Source organism: Lucilia sericata, unplaced genomic scaffold (assembly GCF_015586225.1).
Source record: "Lucilia sericata isolate MDLA Ls3-8-SP2 unplaced genomic scaffold, ASM1558622v1 Contig002056F_arrow, whole genome shotgun sequence".
Classification (NCBI taxonomy): Eukaryota; Metazoa; Arthropoda; class Insecta; order Diptera; family Calliphoridae; genus Lucilia; species Lucilia sericata.
The window spans coordinates 46071-66885 of NW_023995914.1; the positions used below are offsets into that span (position 1 = coordinate 46071).

A 20815-nucleotide genomic window follows, 5' to 3' on the forward strand; every position below is an offset into this window, starting at 1 on the left:
AAAAGTAACTAAGAAACTGGCAACTTTTCTATAGGAAAAGTTGCTAAGAAACTGTCATCACATCTGTGGAAAAGTTGCTTAAGAACTGGCTACTTGTAAACTGACATTTTGTCTTTAGGAAAAGTTGCTTATATCTCTATTATATCAAAATTTGCTTCAAAACTGACAAAAGTTGCTCCACTGTCCATGATTCCATGAAAATAGTTTATTAGAAATTAAGTTGTTTACTGTAACAAAAGTTGCTCAGAAAGTGAGTAGTTTTTTATAGAAAAAGTTGCTCAGTAACAGAACAAATTTCTATGAGAAAAGTTGCTCAGAAACAGAGGAAAAGTTGATGAAAACTTAGAGGTTTATTATAGAAAAATTTACTCAGCAACAGAGCGATTTTCTAAAGGAAAAGTTGCTCAAAAACTAATTAGTTTGGTATAGGAAAAGTTTCTCAGTAACATAGCAATATTCTATAGGAAAAGTTGCTAAGTATGTGTCCATGATTCCATGAAAATAGTTATTTAGAAACTGAGTTGCTTTACTGTATCAAAAGTTGCTTAGAATATGATTAGATTTCTATAGGAAAAGTTGCTCAGTAATAGAACAAGTTGCTCAGAAACAGAGGAAAAGTTGCCCGAAAAACTGAGTAGTTTATTATAGAAAAATTTGTTCAGCTACAGAGCGAACTTTCTAAAGGAAAAGTTGCTCAAAAATTTAGTAGTTTATTATAGGAAAAGTTGCTCATTAACAGAGCAATATTCTATAGGAAAAGTTGCTCAGAAATTAAGCAATTTTCTCTAGGAAATTTCAACAAATAGGAACAGAAATTGATAAGAGATTATGTAGGAAAAGTTGCTAGAAAATTGAGCAATTATCTTTATAATAGAGTTGCTCGGAAACTGATTAAGTTGCTCAGAAATGAACGAGTGTTCTATAGGAAAACAGAAACAGACAACTTTTCTACCGGAAAGCTTAATTATTTGCTTTAAAAAATTGCTTAAAATTTGGAAAATTTGAAATTTAAGAAAAAATTTTATTTTTTAAAATAATTTTAAATATTTTTTTTTTAATTTTAAACCATGTAGAGTTGTTTTAATCTATTGTTTTTGTTTTTTTTGTTAACAAAAATTTATTAAATAAAAAAATGAAAAATTCATAAAAATTAAACTTTTTTCTAATATTTTTATTTTAAGTATATGTTGTTGTTTTAGTTGTTTTTATTTTTAGTTTGAATCAGTAATATGGAACACTAGTGTTGTATTTATTTTTTTTGTTAATATTTTTATATTTAATCTAAGTTTTTTTCAATTTTAACTTGTTGTTTTAATATTTAAGTCTTTGCTAAAGTTTGGAGAAAAAAAATCTTTAGTAATTTATTTGTTTTTTTTTTAACTACTCTAATTTAATAATTTTTTTTTGTTTTGTAAATAATTCATCAACCTTTAATTTTCTTTAATTATTGTTAATGGAAATGTAGAACAGAGAGATTTGTCAACATTTATGTTTATTATTTATATTTTTCAGAAGTTTAAACGAGAGTTAGTAGAAATAAGTTAAATTTCAAAATTTTTTTAAATTTAAAAAAAAAAATTTTAACTCTCGTTTTTAAAACTTGAAAGGGATTTTTTTTTCATAAACAATTAATTGCTGTTTTAAATCTATATATTTTTTTTTGTTTAAAAACTCTACTTGGCTTTAAAGTTTTTTTTTTTTTTTTTTTTTTCAATTATAATTTTCCATTTATTTATTTTTTTTTTTGGTTTATAAACATTTAATTGTTCAACAGCACTGTTTTTTTTTCTTGTTTTGTTTTAGATTTTCTAGAAATTTCTATAAAATTGTTTGTGTTTTTCTTTAAATTTCATAAATTTTGAAAATTATTTTTGTTGTTGTTGTAATATTTATTCAAAAAAGTGTTACTTTTTGGTGTATTTTTGTTTTTTTTAATAATAATTTTGTTTTTTTGATTAATTTTAAATTTTCCTTAAATGTATTTTAAAACATTTAAAGAAAATTTTTGTATAATTTTTTATTTTATTTATTAGAGTAAAATTTTAATGTAAAAATGTTTTTTTTTTCTTTAATTATACATATTAAATTTTTATCATTATTGTAGTGTGTGTTTGTTAAGTGTTTTCTTTAAGTGTAACTATTTGTTTCAGTGTGTTTTTTATATATTAATACTAATAAGTACGTTTTTTTTGTTTTTCTTTCAGTGTATTTTTGTAGGTGTTTAAAATTGTTTTTGTTAGTTAAATTATTAAATAATTTCTAAAACAAAAAACGCATATTCTTAGGTGATTGATTTCTTAGTTAAATTCTAATAATGTTTTGTTTGTGATTTCTAATGTATAAAATGAATTATTTTTGTTTTTTTTTTTTGGTTTAAACATTTAATGATTTTTATAATTATGAACATTGGTTTTTTTATCATTTAAGTTTTAATGTATATTAAGTATTTGTTTTTTTATACAAAAGAAAACTTAAATAAAGTTTAGTTTTGTTGTTTTAGAATTTGTTGCAGAGTGTTAAAAACAAATGCCTTCTTTAAGATATATAAGGCTATAGATCTGCGCTTTTCAAGGGAGTTAAAAAAAAACAAACTCTTTAAACTTGACAGCACTGTTTTGCAGTTCTCCATACAAACTGTCTATGGTTTCAGGAAACAAAAGTTACTCAGAAACTGAGCAGTTTTCTATAGGAAAAGTTGCTCAGTAAATGATCAAATTCCGATAGGAAAAGTTGCTCAGCAGTACAGGAAAAGTTGCTCAAAAACTGAACAGTAGTCTATAGGAAAAGTTGCTCCTAAATATTCAGTAGATTACTTTAGGAAAAGTTGCTGAGAAAGAGAGCAATATTCTATAGGAAAAGTTGCTCAGAAAGAGAGCAATATTCTATAGAAAATGTTGCTTAGAAAGAGAGCAATATTTTAGAGGAAAAGTGGCTCTGAAACTGTCCATGATTTCATGAAAATAGTTGTTTAGAAACTGAATATTTTACTGTATCAAAAGTTGCTCAGAAACTGAACACATTTCGAAAGGAAAAGTTGCTCAGAAAGAGATGCAAAATTGCTCAAAAACTGAACAAATTGTAAAAAGGAAATGTTGTTCCTAAATACTGAGTACATTACTTAAGGAAAAGTTAATCAGAAGCTGTCTATGATTCCATAAAAATAGTTGTTTAGAAACTGAATTGTTTACTGTACCAAAAGTTGCTCAGAAACAGAGTAGTTTTCTATAAGAAAAGTTGCTCAGTAACAGAACAAATTTCGATAGGAAAAGTTGCTCAGAAACACAGGAAAAGTTGCTCAAATACTGAACAATTATCTAAAGGAAGAGCTGATCAAAAACTGAGCAGATTACTTTAGAAAAAGTTGCTCAGAAAGAGAGCAATTATCTATAGGAAAAGTTGCTGAGAAAGAGAGCAATAATCTATAGGAAAAGTTGCTCAGGAAAAGAACAATATTCTATAGGAAAAGTTACCCAGAAACTGTCTATGATTCCATGCAAATAGTTGTTTAGTTTATTATATGAAAAGTTGCTCTATAACATAGCAATATTCTATAGGAAAAATTGCTCAGAAACTGTTCATGATTCCATCAAAATAGTTGTTTAGAAACTCAGTATTTACTGTAGCAAAAGTTGCTCAGAATATGATCAGATTTCTATAAGAAAAGTTGCCTAGAACCAGAACAAATTTCTATGGAAAAGTTTCTCAGAAACAGAGGAAAAGTTGCCCAAAAACTGAGCGGTTGTTTATAGAAAATTTTGCTCAGCAACAGAGCGATTGTCCAACGGTAAAACCGACTAGCTTATTATAGGAAAAGTTGCTCAATAACAGAGCAATATCCTATAGGAAAAGTTGCTCATGATTCCATGGAAATAGTTGCTTAGAAACTCAGTATTTACTGTTGCTCAGAAGCTGTGTAGTTTTCCATAGGAAAAGTTGCTCAGAAACAGAACAAATTTCTATTGAAAAAGTTGCTCAGAAAAAGAGTGATATTCTCTAGGAAAAGTTGCTTAAAAACTAAGCAATTTTCTATAGGAAATTTCAACAACAAAGTTGCTCAAAAATTGAGCAATTATCTATAAAATAAAGTTGCACAGAAACTGATTAATTTGCTATAGGAGAAGTTGATCAGAAACTAAGTAGTTTACTATAGAAAAAGTTGCTGAGAAACTACCGAAAAGTGGCTCGGTAACTGAAAAAGTTTTTTTATAGGTAAAGTTGCCCAGAAACTAAGCAATCTTACTGTCAGAAACTGAAAAATGTTCTAAAGGAAAATCTATCATAAACTGAGCATTTTCATATAAAAAAGTTTCTATAGAAAAAGTTGCTCAGAAACTAAGCAATTTTCTATAGGAAAATCTGTAAAAAAACGGAACACTTTTATTTAGGAAATGTTGCTGAGAAACCAAGCAACTTTCTATAGAAAATATTACTGAAAATTTCTATACAAAAACTTTTCTCTAAAAACAGTTTTCTCAGCAACTTTTCTGCAGGAAAAGTTGCTGAGAAACTGAGCAATTTTCTAAAGTTGCTCAGATACTGAGTAGAAAATATTGCTCAGAAGATAAGCAATTTTCTAAAGGAAAAGTTGGTCAGAAACCAAGCAATTTTCTATAGAAAAAGTTGCTGAGAATCTGAGTTGCTCAAATACTGAGCAATTTTCTTTCGAAAACGTTGCTCTTAAACCCAGAAATTTTCTATAGGAAATGCTGCTCTTAAACTGAGTTCTTTAAAAAATTAGTTTGGAAACTTATTACTGCTGCTCAGTAACTCAGGGGATAATAACAGTTTATAACGGCTTAATAACAGTGCTGTCTAGTTTTCTCTTATATATTAAAGAGAGAGAGAAAGAGAAAAATTTCCTATACTTAGTAGTTTTCTTTTCCTCATCGATAATTTCATTTTTTCTTAAAAACTTTTTAACAAAATTGAGAGAACTTACTTTAAGTAATAAAACTCCCTGAAACACATACATAGCCATTTAGTCCTTAATGTTGAGGCTGTGCTGTAGCCGGATAAATGAAGGCATGTGTTGGATGTCCTGGATGTTGTGTTAGTGCTGCAGCAGCACCGGTCAATGTTGTAACATCGGTTGGTTGTGTTAAAATTGGAATGCAATTCGTATTGTAATTGCTGTTGGAGAGTGTTGTACCCAAGACCAGAGGCGGTGCTTGAGTTGCTATGGCTATTGTCATGGCCGTAGCGGCGGCATTAGGCGTTGGATGTGGTGGGGCCTTAAGATAATTGGGAGTTGGTGTTGTTGTTGCTGTAGCTGGTGGTGGTGGTTGTAGAGGTGCAGCTGCAGCTAAAGGCAAATAATTAGCTGCCATTGGTGTGGGTATTGTGGCTGTGGATGTTGTTGAGTGGGTCGTAGTCGTCGAGAGGGTGGGAGAGCAGGCCTTCGAGCATGATAACGATGAGGAGGCGGACGATGACGTTGAGGCAGCTGAGGGGGAATAAGGTGAGGTGATGTGATGATGCTGGTGAGGATGATGTTGATGATGATGGTGGTGGTGACTGTGGTGTTGCTGTTGTTGATGATGTTGATATTGTTGTTGGTAGTGAATTTGTGGATGTTGTTGCTGTTGTTGATGATGATGACTATTGTAAGTTGTATTGGCAGTTGTATATTGTAACTGTTGATATTGTTGTGGTTGCTGTTGTGAGGTATGATAGATATGTGAGAGAGCTGTCGTTGCATGTTGTTGTTGTTGTTGTTGATGATGAAACAAATTTGTTTGTGTTGTTAATGCTTTTGCTGTGGGTAAACATGATTGCTGTTGTTGATGTTGTGTTGTTGCATAACTTATCGTTGCCGGTGTATAGAAATGTTGCTGATGATGTGGTTCAATTATAATTAAATTATTATTATAATTTGTGGTTGCAATTGTAGCCGTTGTTGAGGGTATTACAACACCACATGTTGTTGTTAGTTTTAATTGTTGTTCATAGTCATGTTGTTGTTGCTGTTGAAGTGTAGTTTGCTGTTGTTGCTGCTGATTGTGTGTATTAATATTATTGTTGCTGCTAATGTTGTTATTATTATTGTTGTTGTTGCTGTTGTTGCCATTTATTAATGCTGCCATTATATTAGCGGGCGGCAATACAATTGGTATGTGATAATATTTACATTGTTTACGTCTGCACTGACCATTGGCATGATCACGACACACAGCCACACGTTGATCACATACTTCAACCTTATCGTCTGCATTTTGTTAAGATTTTAAAGTTAAGAAAAAGAGATAGAGAAGTCAAGTAAATTATTAAAAGTTTTTGGGGAAGCTTGCTTAAGATTTTTATTATTAAAATGTGATATTTTTGTAAAAAAAAGCAGGGTGAATTTATTTAGAAATATAACTAAGATACCTGCTTAATATAAAATACATCTTTATTATGATAAATGCTTAAATTAAATTTAAAATTTAACTTAATTTTATATTTAAAATAATTTTTTGCAATTATTCACTTTTATTCACAAAAATTATTTGCATAGCCGTCTACGACGAGGTTCGTCAAACACCTATTAATTCCTGATCATATTACAAAAAGTCGAAGGTCTTGTTAAAGTTGTCTCATGGTAGATCGGAAAAACTGAACTAGAATTGAACTAGAATTGAACTATAACTGAACTAGAACAGAATTAGAACTAAACTAGAACTGAACTAGAACTGAACTAGAACTGAACTAGAACTGAACTAGAACTGAACTAGAACTGAACTAGAACTGAACTAGAACTGAACTAGAACTGAACTAGAAACTGAACTAGAACTGACTAGAACTGAACTAGAACTGAACTAGAATTGAACTAGAACTGAACTAGAACTGAACTAGAACTGAACTAGAACTAGAACTGAACTAGAACTGAACTAGAACTGAACTAGAACTGAACTAGAACTAGAACTGACTAGAACTGAACTAGAACTGAACTAGAACTGAACTAGAACTGAACTAGAACTGAACTAGAACTGAACTAGAACTGAACTAGAACTGAACTAGAACTGAACTAGAATTGAACTAGAACTGAACTAGAACTAGAACTGAACTAGAACTGAACTAGAACTGAACTAGAACTGAACTAGGACTGAACTAGAAACTGAACTAGAACTGAACTAGAACTGAACTAGAACTGAACTAGAACTGAACTAGAACTGAACTAGAACTGAACTAGAACTGAACTTAGACTGAACTAGAAACTGAACTAGAACTGAACTAGACTGAACTAGAACTGAACTAGAACTGAACTAGAACTGAACTAGAACTGAACTAGAACTGAACTAGAACTGAACTAGAAACTGAACTAGAACTGAACTAGAACTGACTAGAACGAACTGAACTGAACTAGAACTGAACTAGAACTGAACTAGAACTGAACTAGAACTGAACTAGAACTGAACTAGAACTGAACTAGAACTGAACTAGAACTGAACTAGAACTGAACTAGAACTGAACTAGAACTGAACTAGAACTGAACTAGAACTGAACTAGAACTGAACTAGAACTGAACTAGAACTGAACTAGAACTGAACTAGAACTGAACTAGAACTGAACTAGAACTGAACTAGAACTGAACTAGAACTGAACTAGAACTGAACTAGAACTGAACTAGAACTGAACTAGAACTGAACTAGAACTGAACTAGAACTGAACTAGAACGGAACTAGAACTGAACTAGAACTGAAGTAGAACTGAACTAGAACTGAACTAGAACTGAACTAGAACTGAACTAGAACTGAACTAGAACTGAACTAGAACTGAACTAGAACTGAACTAGAACTGAACTAGAACTGAACTAGAACTGAACTAGAACTGAACTAGAACTGAACTAGAACTGAACTAGAACTGAACTAGAACTGAACTAGAACTGAACTAGAACTGAACTAGAACTGAACTAGAACTGAACTAGAACTGAACTAGAACTGAACTAGAACTGAACTAGAACTGAACTAGAACTGAACTAGAACTGAACTAGAACTGAACTAGAACTGAACTAGAACTGAACTAGAACTGAACTAGAACTGAACTAGAACTAGAACTAGAACTAGAACTGAACTAGAACTGAACTAGAACTGAACTAGAACTGAACTAGAACTGAACTAGAACTGAACTAGAACTGAACTAGAACTGAACTAGAACTGAACTAGAACTGAACTAGAACGAACTAGAACTGAACTAGAACTGAGACTAGAACTGAACTAGAACTGAACTAGAACTGAATACTAGAACTGAACTAGAACTGAACTAGAACTGAACTAGAACTGAACTAGAACGACTAGAACTGAACTAGAACTGAACTAGAACTGAACTAGAACTGAACTAGAACTGAACTAGAACGAACTAGAACTGAACTAGAACTACTGAACTAGAACTGACTAGAACTGAACTAGAACTGACTAGAACTGACTAGAACTGAACTAGACTGAACTAGAACTGACTAGAACTGAACTAGAACTGAACTAGAACTGAACTAGAACTGAACTAGAACTGAACTAGAACTGAACTAGAACTGAACTAGAACTGAACTAGAACTGAACTAGAACTGAACTAGAACTGACTAGAACTGAACTAGAACTGAACTAGAACTGAACTAGACTGAACTAGAACTGAACTAGAACTACTGAACTAGAACTAGAAATGAACTAGAACTGAACTAGAACTGAACTAGAACTGAACTAGAACTGAACTAGAACTGAACTAGAACTGAACTAGAACTGAACTAGAACTGAAGTGAACTAGAACTGAACTAGAACTGAACTAGAACTGAACTATAACTGAACTAGAATTGAACAGAATAAAAGATGTATAAAACAGGAATGTTTTTCCCAAAAAATGTTAAGTTTATCTTCAATCAGTGTTATTGGGTTGCTTCTGCTATTAGGTGTAAAGATAGAAAGATCCATGGTTCCATTTCTTTGGTTGTACATATTGATTGTTTTTCAGTTGTTGTTTTTAATAAGTTACAATAATTGGATTTAATTTATTTAAATAAGTGTTCTTCAAAAAGGTTTATTGTTCTTAAATTTTATACTTGCAGAGATTAAACCAACAAATATGACAAGTATTTTGATAGAATCTTGAAATTTTCATAAAATACTTAAATTTTTAAAAATTTTAAATAACTAAAAAAATAAATTAAAGTAAGAATCGAACTAAAAATTTAAATAGACGAAACAATTTAAAAGCCAACTAAATACAAAATATTAGAATTATATATAGAACTACCATACACTAATTCAATATCGAAATAAGCCTAAATAAAAATTTATAGAAAAAAAAAATCAAAATCGAAATAAAAAATTTAGCAGCATGCACTTACCTTCAGTTAAATGAACGAATCTACAATTTAACCGACTGCACATAGATCTATTAAAATCTTGGCACACCGGGAGGGTGTCCAGTAACTAGAGATTACAAAATAAATAAAACATGTTGTTTGTTTGTTGTTGTTGTATGTTTTGGACGAGTTTTGTTGGGGTTTTTGATGTAAAAGTGTATTTGTTGTTGTAAAAGATGTTAGTTGTAGTTTTTTGTTGTTGTTGTTGTAGTTGTTTTTAGATGTACAGATTTACGAGATGCGAGCACAATTAATTTTCAAAAAAATAAATCAAAATAAAAAAAATTTTACCAAAAATAATTACATTTCACCAAATACAAATCAATTTTTTTTAATAAAAATTAAAAAAAAAATAAAATCAATTTGGAAAAGTTGATCGAGTGTTTAAAATAATATTTTTGTTTAATTTATTTATATATTTAAAAAAAAAGAGAAGAAGAAGAAAAAAAGAAAGAAAAAAGAGCAAAAATTAGTTTTATATTGTTCATACTATATAATAAATTATAGTATTTTTTAAATGTATTTTAATAATATAATTTAATATATTTGTTTGTTAGTTATATAAATCTTTTTTTTAAGTTTTTAAAATAAAATTAAATAAAAATATGTTGATGTTGTTCTTGTTGTTACTATAACTTATGGGCTAAACTTTAAATAAAAAGAATATTAAAGCTTTAAGCTCTAGTTTCCCCCTAAATGGCAATTTTTCAGTCTTTATGATTATTTGTTATACTTTCTTAAATTTAGCTAAATATGGTAAAATAATTGGTTTATTTCGATTACTTAAATTCAAATTTGCTTAAAATTAAGTAAATAAGAAGGAATAATAAAGAGTTTAATAATAAAAATACATGACAGACATTACACAAGACAAATAGAAATTATGCTTTTATGTAAAAGTCTAGAACTGAGATACAGTAGATCTATAACTGAACTAGAATTAGTTTAGAACTGAAATAGATTTAAACCAGAACAGAACTAAAATAGAACTAGAATTGAACTAGAAGAGAACTAGAACAGAACTAGAACAGAACTAGAACAGAACTAGAACAGAACTAGAACAGAACTAGAACTAGAACAGAACTAGAACAGGACTAGAACTGAACTAGAACAGAACTAGAACAGAACTAGAACTGAACTAGAACTGAACTAGAACTGAACTAGAACTGAACTAGAAATGAACTAGAACTAAATTAGAACTGAACTAGAACTGAACTAGAACTGAAATAGAACAGAACTACAACAGAACTAGAACATAACTAGAAAAGAACTAGTCAAGAACTAGAACTAAACTAAAATAGAACTAGAACAGAACTAGAACAGAACTAGAACAGAACTAGAACAGAACTAGAACAGAACTAGAACAGAACAGAACAGAACAGAACAGAACAGAACAGAACAGAACAGAACTAGAACAGAACTAGAACAGAACTAGAACAGAACTAGAACAGAACTAGAACAGAACTAGAACAGAACTAGAACTGAACTAGAACAGAACTAGAACAGAACTAGAACTAGAACAGAACTAGAACAGAACTAGAACAGAACTAGAACAGAACTAGAACTAGAACAGAACTAGAACAGAACTAGAACAGAACTAGAACAGAACTAGAACAGAACTAGAACAGAACTAGAACAGAACTAGAACAGAACTAGAACAGAACTAGAACAGAACTAGAACTAGAACAGAACTAGAACAGAACTAGAACAGAACTAGAACTAGAACAGAACTAGAACAGAACTAGAACAGAACTAGAACAGAACTAGAACAGAACTAGAACAGAACTAGAACAGAACTAGAACTGAACCAGAACTGAACTAGAACTGAACTAGAACTGAACTAGAACTAGAACTGAACTAGAACTGAACTAGAACTGAACTAGAACTGAACTAGAACTGAACTAGAACTGAACTAGAACTGAACTAGAACTGAACTAGAACTGAACTAGAACTGAACTAGAACTGAACTAGAACTGAACTAGAACTGAACTAGAACTGAACTAGAACTGAACTAGAACTGAACTAGAACAGAACTAGAACAGAACTAGAACAGAACTAGAACAGAACTAGAACTGAACTAGAACTGAACTAGAACAGAACTAGAACAGAACTAGAACAGAACTAGAACAGAACTAGAACAGAACTAGAACAGAACTAGAACAGAACTAGAACAGAACTAGAACAGAACTAGAACAGAACTAGAACAGAACTAGAACAGAACTAGAACAGAACTAGAACAGAACTAGAACAGAACTAGAACAGAACTAGAACAGAACTAGAACAGAACTAGAACAGAACTGGAACAGAACTAGAACTTGAACTGAACTAGAACTGAACCAGAACAGAACTAGAACAGAACTAGAACTGAACTAGAACTGAACTAGAACTGAACTAGAACTGAACTAGAACTGAACTAGAACTGAACTAGAACTAAACTAGAACTGAACTAGAACTGAACTAGAACTGAACTAGAACTGAACTAGAACTGAACTAGAACTGAACTAGAACTGAACTAGAACTGAACTAGAACTGAACTAGAACTGAACTAGAACTGAACTAGAACTGAACTAGAACTGAACTAGAACTGAACTAGAACTGAACTAGAACTGAACTAGAACTGAACTAGAACTGAACTAGAACTGAACAAGAACTGAACTAGAACTGAACTAGAACTGAACTAGAACTGAACTAGAACTGAACTAGAACTGAACTAGAACTGAACTAGAACTGAACTAGAACTGAACTAGAACTGAACTAGAACTGAACTAGAACTGAACTAGAACTGAACTAGAACTGAACTAGAACTGAACTGAACTAGAACTGAACTAGAACTGAACTAGAACTGAACTAGAACTGAACTAGAACTGAACTAGAACAGAACTAGAACAGAACTAGAACAGAACTAGAACAGAACTAGAACAGAACTAGAACAGAACTAGAACAGAACTAGAACAGAACTAGAACAGATCTAGAACAGAACTAGAACAGAACTAGAACAGAACTAGAACAGAACTAGAACAGAACTAGAACAGAATTAGAACAGAACTAGAACAGCACTAGAACAGAACTAGAACAGAACTAGAACAGAATTAGAACTAGAACTAAACTAGAACTAAACTAAAATAGAACTAGAACAGAACTAGGACAGAACTAGAACAAAACTAGAACAGAACTAAAACAGAACTAGAACTGATCTAGAACTGAACTAGAACTGAACTAGAACTGAATTAGAACTGAACTAGAACTGAACTAGAACTGAACTAGAACAGAACTAGAACTGAACTAGAACTGAACCAAAACTGAACCGCTATAGAAGGCTTATTTTATATCATTAATGTCTAATAAAATGGAAAATTTAAAATTGTTCAATGTGTATTCCTAATAATATTATGAAGCATAATTTCTATAAGCTTGCGTTTAGGTTTTTTAAAAAAGCTTAATTTTAAGAATATATTAATATTAACAAAATTAAGCTCTTGGTTTTATTGTTTCATGGTTTAATAAATAAGTTTGAAAATTTCACATTGAATCTAAATTAATGTAAAAGAAGTTAAAAAAAAAATTAAAAACATAACAGGTAAAAAGCTTTAAAAAAGCTTCATAGAGAAAGCAGCAAGTTTTAATTTTAATTGATTTTTTTTTGTAATTTAAAAATATTGTTTAATTGGTGATTTAAAATTAAAATATAGATTATATAAGATCTAAACAACACACGCACACCAGTTTTGTAATTTGTATATAGACTAAATGAGAGAAAGAGAGAAAAAAAAAATACAGGTAACAAGAAGAGAAAAGCTTAAATAAAAAACAGCTTTGGCACTAGAATAAACTGAACTTAAAAGTAAATTTAAGGAATTTTCTTTTTAAACTCACATTTTCAGTTTTGATTTTTTTTTTGATTTTGGGCTTTGTTGGTTTTGATTCTAATATCACAATTTAAGTTTTTTTATAATTTGTTTAAATGGAATGTTGTTGTTTTTTTGTAATTATTTTTTTAATATTTTGTAAGAAAAAATATGAATTAAATTTGGTGCTATAGTTTAGTTTTTTTTTGTTTTTGATTTTAATTTGAGATTTTATTTATTTTTAATAATTTGGTTTTTGGGAAAAAAGTGAAGCTCCTAAAACTCAGTGTTTTCTTAGGTTAGAATTTAAGAGATCTTTTTAACAAACACACAGTTACAAATCCTAAATGACGGCACTAGAAATATATGAGAAAAGAGACAAAAAAGAATAAAAAAAAGAAAACAATAAGCTTTTTTGTTGTTGTAGTTTGTTTTTAAGAAAAAAACATTTAATTGTTGGTAATAATTTATATATAGATAATTATATATATATATAGTAGATATTTGTTTTAAAAATAAAAGTTGAAAAGCTTAGGTGTTTAACAAGCTTAAAAGCTCTTTTTTTTCTCTAATACATTTACGTTTAAAGTGTAAGTTGTTTTTATTTTTAATTTAATTGTTGTTTGTAGTTGATGAAGGCAAAACCAAAATTTAAATATAAGCACAACTAAAGCTTTATTTATTTATGTTTTTTTTTATATATAAAAAAGCTTTTAAGCTAAACTCAAGCTCAAGAAGCAATATGTATATTTTTTTTGATTTGTAATGCAATTTGTTTAATTAATTTTTTTTTTAATTTGTTAAAGGTTTCATTACCTAATTATGTAAACAGTACCATTTATAAGTATAGGACACTGTGTGTGATATAATAACCGCCGATCGGAGTTATGAGCTGCTTACAAAAGTAAATTTTTATAATACAGGGAGTTTATCAAAGGAGTTTCAGCGGATTTTTTGGAATAAAATTAAGACACACCATACAGAAAAAGAAGAATGGGGAAAAGAAGAAGAAAAAAAATTTTCAGTTTTAACAAATGTTTCTTTTTTAGGCTATTTTTGTTTTACAAAATATTCTTAATTACTTAACTTAAACTATTATTAAGAATTGAATATTTTCCTTTTTTTATTAGAAAAAAAGGCTTAAAATGTCCTTGCTTACAAAGCAAAAACAATACCATAGTTTTTATAGTAAATTACTAGTTTTTTTTCTGGCTATTTAACTAACTATACATGTGTATGTTTGTATGTGTTTAACTGTGTCTTTGTGTGCTTTTAATACTAATGCCTTTTTTCATTAGTCGTTATTTTTTTTTTCTGTTTAAAAGGTAAAAGGGAGTGTCATAACAGTTGTAATCGCCATCCTCATCATCATCATCATTGCCGCCGCCATTGCCATCATCATCAGTCATTAGTGTTAGTTAAATATTGGTTAGAGCAGTTGGAATACATACAGTCAACACAATATAAAAGACAGAAAAAAGAAAAAAGCAAAATTGTGACATCACCATCATCATGGACTGACAAAAACAGCTTTTTTTAGTAGTATTTGTTGTTTTTGTAGTTGTGTGTTTGCTTTCACTATCAGGCTTTAATTTGGCTTACCCTCTTCTCTTGTATGAGCAACAGTTACGGTTGGAATTATAAGGATATCCACATAAATTTTCAAAACTTAAGACAACTTAATTAGATCTAAGACCGAAAAGTTTGAAATACGTCTTTAAATAGAAGCGAACTAGAACTGAACTAGAACAGAACTAGAAGTGAAGTAGAACAGAACTAGAACAGAACTAGAACTGAACTAGAACTGAACTAGAACTGAACTAGAACTGAACTAGAACTGAACTAGAACTGAACTAGAACTGACTAGACTGAACTAGAACTGAACTAGAACTGAACTAGAACTGAACTAGAACTGAACTAGAACTGAACTAGAACTGAACTAGAACTGAACTAGAACTGAACTAGAACTGAACTAGAACTGAACTAGAACTGAACTAGAACTGAACTAGAACTGAACTAGAACTGAACTAGAACTGAACTAGAACTGAACTAGAACTGAACTAGAACTGAACTAGAACTGAACTAGAACTGAACTAGAACTGAACTAGAACTGAACTAGAACTGAACTAGAACTGAACTAGAACTGAACTAGAACTGAACTAGAACTGAACTAGAACTGAACTAGAACTGAACTAGAACTGAACTAGAACTGAACTAGAACTGAACTAGAACTGAACTAGAACTGAACTAGAACTGAACTAGAACTGAACTAGAACTGAACTAGAACTGAACTAGAACTGAACTAGAACTGAACTAGAACTGAACTAGAACTGAACTAGAACTGAACTAGAACTGAACTAGAACTGAACTAGAACTGAACTAGAACTGAACTAGAACTAGAACTGAACTAGAACTGAACTAGAACTGAACTAGAACTGAACTAGAACTGAACTAGAACTGAACTAGAACTGAACTAGAACTGAACTAGAACTGAACTAGAACTGAACTAGAACTGAACTAGAACTGAACTAGAACTGAACTAGAACTGAACTAGAACTGAACTAGAACTGAACTAGAACTGAACTACTGAACTACAACTGAACTAGAACTGAACTAGAACTGAACTAGAACTGAACTAGAACTGAACTAGAACTGAACTAGAACTGAACTAGAACTGAACTAGAACTGAACTAGAACTGAACTAGAACTGAACTAGAACTGAACTAGAACTGAACTAGAACTGAACTAGAACTGAACTAGAACTGAACTAGAACTGAACTAGAACTGAACTAGAACTGAACTAGAACTGAACTAGAACAGAACTAGAACTGAACTAGTACTGTACTGGAAAAAAACTTCTTGAATTTTCAATAGCATTCATTTATATATATCCCTTGACTGTCTGTCAAATGTTGACAAAAGAATGATAGCCCAAAATAAACCAACAAATATGTATATAGTAATTGAACATAAAAACTACATCAGAACCCACTCTTAATTATAATGGTTTATTTGGTATAAAGGCGCGGATGCACAATTAATTTGATTAACCTAATTTGTAAATGTAAAAAAATACAAGGTAAAGAATATAGCTAATAGTTATCTACTAACACATTAGTGTGATGATAAATTTGAACAAAAAAACACATTTCCTTATGGTAGTTACTAAAAAGTAACTGTTAATCTTATGTGTGGTTAAGGTTGTAGTAAACTTAACAGACCACCCACCCAAATTGACCACACATATATACATATATCCTTTGGTAGTTTTCTTAGAATTGATGAACACATACAGGTGTGTCAATTAGTAATAAACCTTTTAAAGCTATTTTATATGTATGTGAGTGTAAGAGAGTAACTCAAGAGAAGCACACCAGCGTTGCCAGTGCAATGTGGAAAAATAAAAACACCAAATTTCGGTTTAAATTAGAAATCCAGTAGTAACTAATTTACATTTTTTTTAAACTTATGTACTGAACTAGATCTCAGCTCGATTGAAACTTGAACTTTATAAAATTTCTATGTTTTACCTCTAGTCCATTTTTGTTAATATCAATTTGTTGTTGGTTTTATTTTCAGGACCAACATAACAACGCCGAAAAAATACATACACATTTTAAGAGGGTCAATTCAATTAAATTAAAATTGCTCGTAAAATAATGAATAGTAGTTGAAGAGAAAAAAATAATAAAATAAAAGACAACGCCATCACCGGAAATAGTGTGGAAAAGAGCAAAAGAAGGAGCATGTGAAGTAAGTTTGTTTGCACCTTTTACTACTAATGATTTCAGTTTAAATACTCTGGTAGAAGTTTATAAATAATTTAATGTTATTTTAACCTAAACAGCAAAAAGTAATTATACTAAATATTTTATAACAAACTAAAAAATAGTAACTGTAACAGCGATGGATATGGAGCACATAAAGTTTTTTTTATTGTGGAACTTAATAATTTAATGAGAAGGGCAAGGATTTTAGAAAGTTTATAACTAGATTATTATTGATTAAAAATTAGTATTTTTTTTAAAATTCCAATAATTACAACTAAACTGGAACAGCACTAGAACAGAACTAGACCAGAACTAGAACAGAACTAGAACAGAACTAGAACAGAACTAGAACAGAAATAGAACAGAACTAGTACAGAACTAGAACAGAACTAGAACAGAACTAGAACAGAACTAGAACAGAACTAGAACAGAAATAGAACAGAACTAGAACAGAACTAGAACTGAACTAGAACTGAAATAGAACTGAACTAGAACTGAACTAGAACTGAACTAGAACTGAACTAGAACTGAACTAGAACTGAACTAGAACTGAACTAGAACTGAACTAGAACTGAACTAGAACAGAACTAGAACAGAACTAGAACAGAACTAGAACAGAACTAGAACAGAACTGGAACAGAACTAGAACAGAACTAGAACAGAACTAGAACAGAACTAGAACAGAACTAGAACAGAACTAGAACAGAACTAGAACAGAACTAGAACTGAACTAGAACAGAACTAGAACAGAACTAGAACTGAACTAGAACAGAACTAGAACAGAACTAGAACTAGAACTGAACTAGAACTGAACTAGAACTGAACTAGAACTGAACTAGAACTGAACTAGAACTGAACTAGAACTGAACTAGAACTGAACTAGAACTGAACTAGAACTGAACTAGAACTGAACTAGAACTGAACTAGAACTGAACTAGAACTGAACTAGAACTGAACTAGAACTGAACTAGAACTGAACTAGAACTGAACTAGAACTGAACTAGAACTGAACTAGAACTGAACTAGAACTGAACTAGAACTGAACTAGAACTGAACTAGAACTGAACTAGAACTGAACTAGAACTGAACTAGAACTGAACTAGAACTGAACTAGAACTGAACTAGAACTGAACTAGAACTGAACTAGAACTGAACTAGAACTGAACTAGAACTGAACTAGAACTGAACTAGAACTGAACTAGAACAGAACTAGAACAGAACTAGAACAGAACTAGAACAGAACTAGAACAGAACTAGAACAGAACTAGAACAGAACTAGAACTAGAACAGAACTAGAACAGAACTAGAACAGAACTAGAACAGAACTAGAACAGAACTAGAACTGAACTAGAACTGAACTAGAACTGAACTAGAACTGAACTAGAACTGAACTACTAGAACTGAACTAGAACTAGAACAGAACTAGAACAGAACTAGAACAGAACTAGAACAGAACTAGAACAGAACTAGAACAGAACTAGAACAGAACTAGAACAGAACTAGAACTGAACTAGAACTGAACTAGAACAGAACTAGAACAGAACTAGAACAGAACTAGAACTGAACTAGAACTGAACTAGAACTGAACTAGAACTGAACTAGAACTGAACTAGAACTGAACTAGAACTGAACTAGAACTGAACTAGAACTGAACTAGAACTGAACTAGAACTGAACTAGAACTGAACTAGAACTGAACTAGAACTGAACTAAAACTGAACTAGAATTGAACTAGAACTGAACTAGGATTGAACTAGAATTGAACTAGAACTGAACTAGAACTGAACTAGAACTGAACTAGAACTGAACTATAACTGAACTAGAACTGAACTAGAACTGAACTAGGACTGAACTAGAATTGAACTAGAACTGAACTAGAACTGAACTAGAACTGAACTATAACTGAACTAGAACTGAACTAGAACTGAACTAGAACTGAACTAGAACTGAACTAGAACTGAACTAGAACTGAACTAGAACTGACTAGAACTGAACTAGAACTGAACTAGAACTGAACTAGAACTGAACTAGAAACTGAACTAGAACTGAACTAGAACTGAACTAGAACTGACTAGAACTGAACTAGAACTGAACTAGAACTGAACTAGAACTGAACTAGAACTGAACTAGAACTGAACTAGAACTGAACTAGAACTGAACTAGAACTGAACTAGAACTGAACTAGAACTGAACTAGAACTGAACTAGAACTGAACTAGAACTGAACTAGAACTGAACTAGAACTGAACTAGAACTGAACTAGAACTGAACTAGAACTGAACTAGAACTGAACTAGAACTGAACTAGAACTGAACTAGAACTGAACTAGAACTGAAACTAGAACTGAACTAGAACTGAACTAGAACTGAACTAGAACTGAACTAGAACTGAACTAGAACTGAACTAGAACTGAACTAGAACTGAACTAGAACTGAACTAGAACTGAACTAGAACTGAACTAGAACTGAACTAGAACTGAACTAGAACTGAACTAGAACTGAACTAGAACTGAACTAGAACTGAACTAGAACTGAACTAGAACTGAACTAGAACTGAACTAGAACTGAACTAGAACTGAACTAGAACTGAACTAGAACTAGAACTGAACTAGAACTGAACAAGAACTGAACTAGAACTGATCTAGAACTGAACTAGAACTGATCTAGAGGTGCAGTAGAACTGAACTTGGACAGAACTAGAGCAGAACTAAACAGAACTGGGTCAGAACTAGAAAATATCTGGAACAGAACTTTTTAATATTATTTGAAACCAAAATGGCTGATAAAATACTCTCACTATAACGTTTAGCTTTTCGGAATAGATTTTTTAGCAAAATTCAAAATTTATCGAGTGCGCAAACACACAAATACATTTATTTTTGTATTCGTGAGGCTCTCCTTGGGCCAATCACCGATTTAAAGCTACAGGAAAATGAAAAGTTCTATCCTCATATCAAAAGTGTTGCTTTAGACATCTGTATAACATTTAAAATTTTTTAAACATAACTTATAAAATATTTTTAATAAATTAACTTAAAATATACAATTGTTTTTAAGAATTTTATAAAATTTCCTGGTTGTTGTGTTACAAAATTTACAAAAATTTTTATATGTGTGTGTTGTTAAGGTCTATTAACAGTCTTAACAAATTTGTTTAAAAACTTACAAACTAAATAATTTTAAAATATTTTCATTTAAACAAAAAAACTTGCTGGTTTCGTAAGATTTTTCTTTATAAAAAGATTTAAAGAAATTTATATAAACAACAAAAAAAAATTAAAAAAAACAAGAAACTTAAAGAAAAGGAATTTAGAAACGCAAAAGAAATTTTCATAATTAACAGAAACATGTTAAAAGCAATTTTAATAACATAAACTTAACAGACCTGACCGCTTTCATCAGTATAAATAACATAAGAAGCATTTATGGGTATTTTCTTAGAAGCTAAATTATGTTTTTTTTAAAATTAGAATAAAGTGTGTTTTAAGGCAAAAATTAAAATAAATTTTAAAAGTTTTTTTTTTAAGAACATGCGTTGGTAGACAGCAGTTTGCAGTAGAAATTTTTTATTATTATTTTGCAGTTTTGTAGGCAATTTGTTGATATTTTTTATAACATGCAGTTGTTGGTGTAAAGTGTTTAATTTATTAAAAAATTATTATAAATGTTCCATTTTTTATAAAATTATTTTATTTTTGTAATTGTAAGCATGTAAATAGAAAAGAAGTTTGAAAGAAAAGTAGAAAAATTTATAATATAAAAATTATTAAAATCAATGTTTTTTATGATAAATAAAGTTGAAATATTTAAATATTAATTAAATAAATTATTGAAATTAACAATAAAAGCTATTTATATTTAAATTATAAAAA

The 20815-nt window shown here is 30.4% G+C and overlaps 1 protein-coding gene across 3 annotated transcripts; it reads right to left on the bottom strand.

Annotated features, from left to right (window-relative positions):
• Positions 1–1987: 1987 nt before the first annotated feature.
• On the bottom strand, positions 1988–20387 carry LOC119613309 (sex-determining region Y protein-like). Of its 3 annotated transcripts, XM_037969318.1 has the most exons (5): positions 20329–20387; positions 13993–14068; positions 13205–13532; positions 9314–9398; positions 1988–6205 (listed from the first exon to the last, which is right to left on the bottom strand). In XM_037969318.1, the coding sequence occupies exons 4-5, from the start codon at positions 9354–9356 to the stop codon at positions 4986–4988; spliced, it is 1263 nt and encodes a 420-aa protein (XP_037825246.1). In that variant the 5' UTR covers positions 9357–9398; positions 13205–13532; positions 13993–14068; positions 20329–20387; the 3' UTR covers positions 1988–4985. The 3 variants fall into 3 exon arrangements, with proteins under 3 accessions (XP_037825246.1, XP_037825247.1, XP_037825248.1); XM_037969319.1 differs by lacking the exon at positions 20329–20387 and having other exon boundaries at positions 13993–14076; XM_037969320.1 differs by lacking the exons at positions 13205–13532; positions 13993–14068 and having other exon boundaries at positions 20329–20381.
• Between the last annotated feature and the right edge of the window lie 428 nt (positions 20388–20815).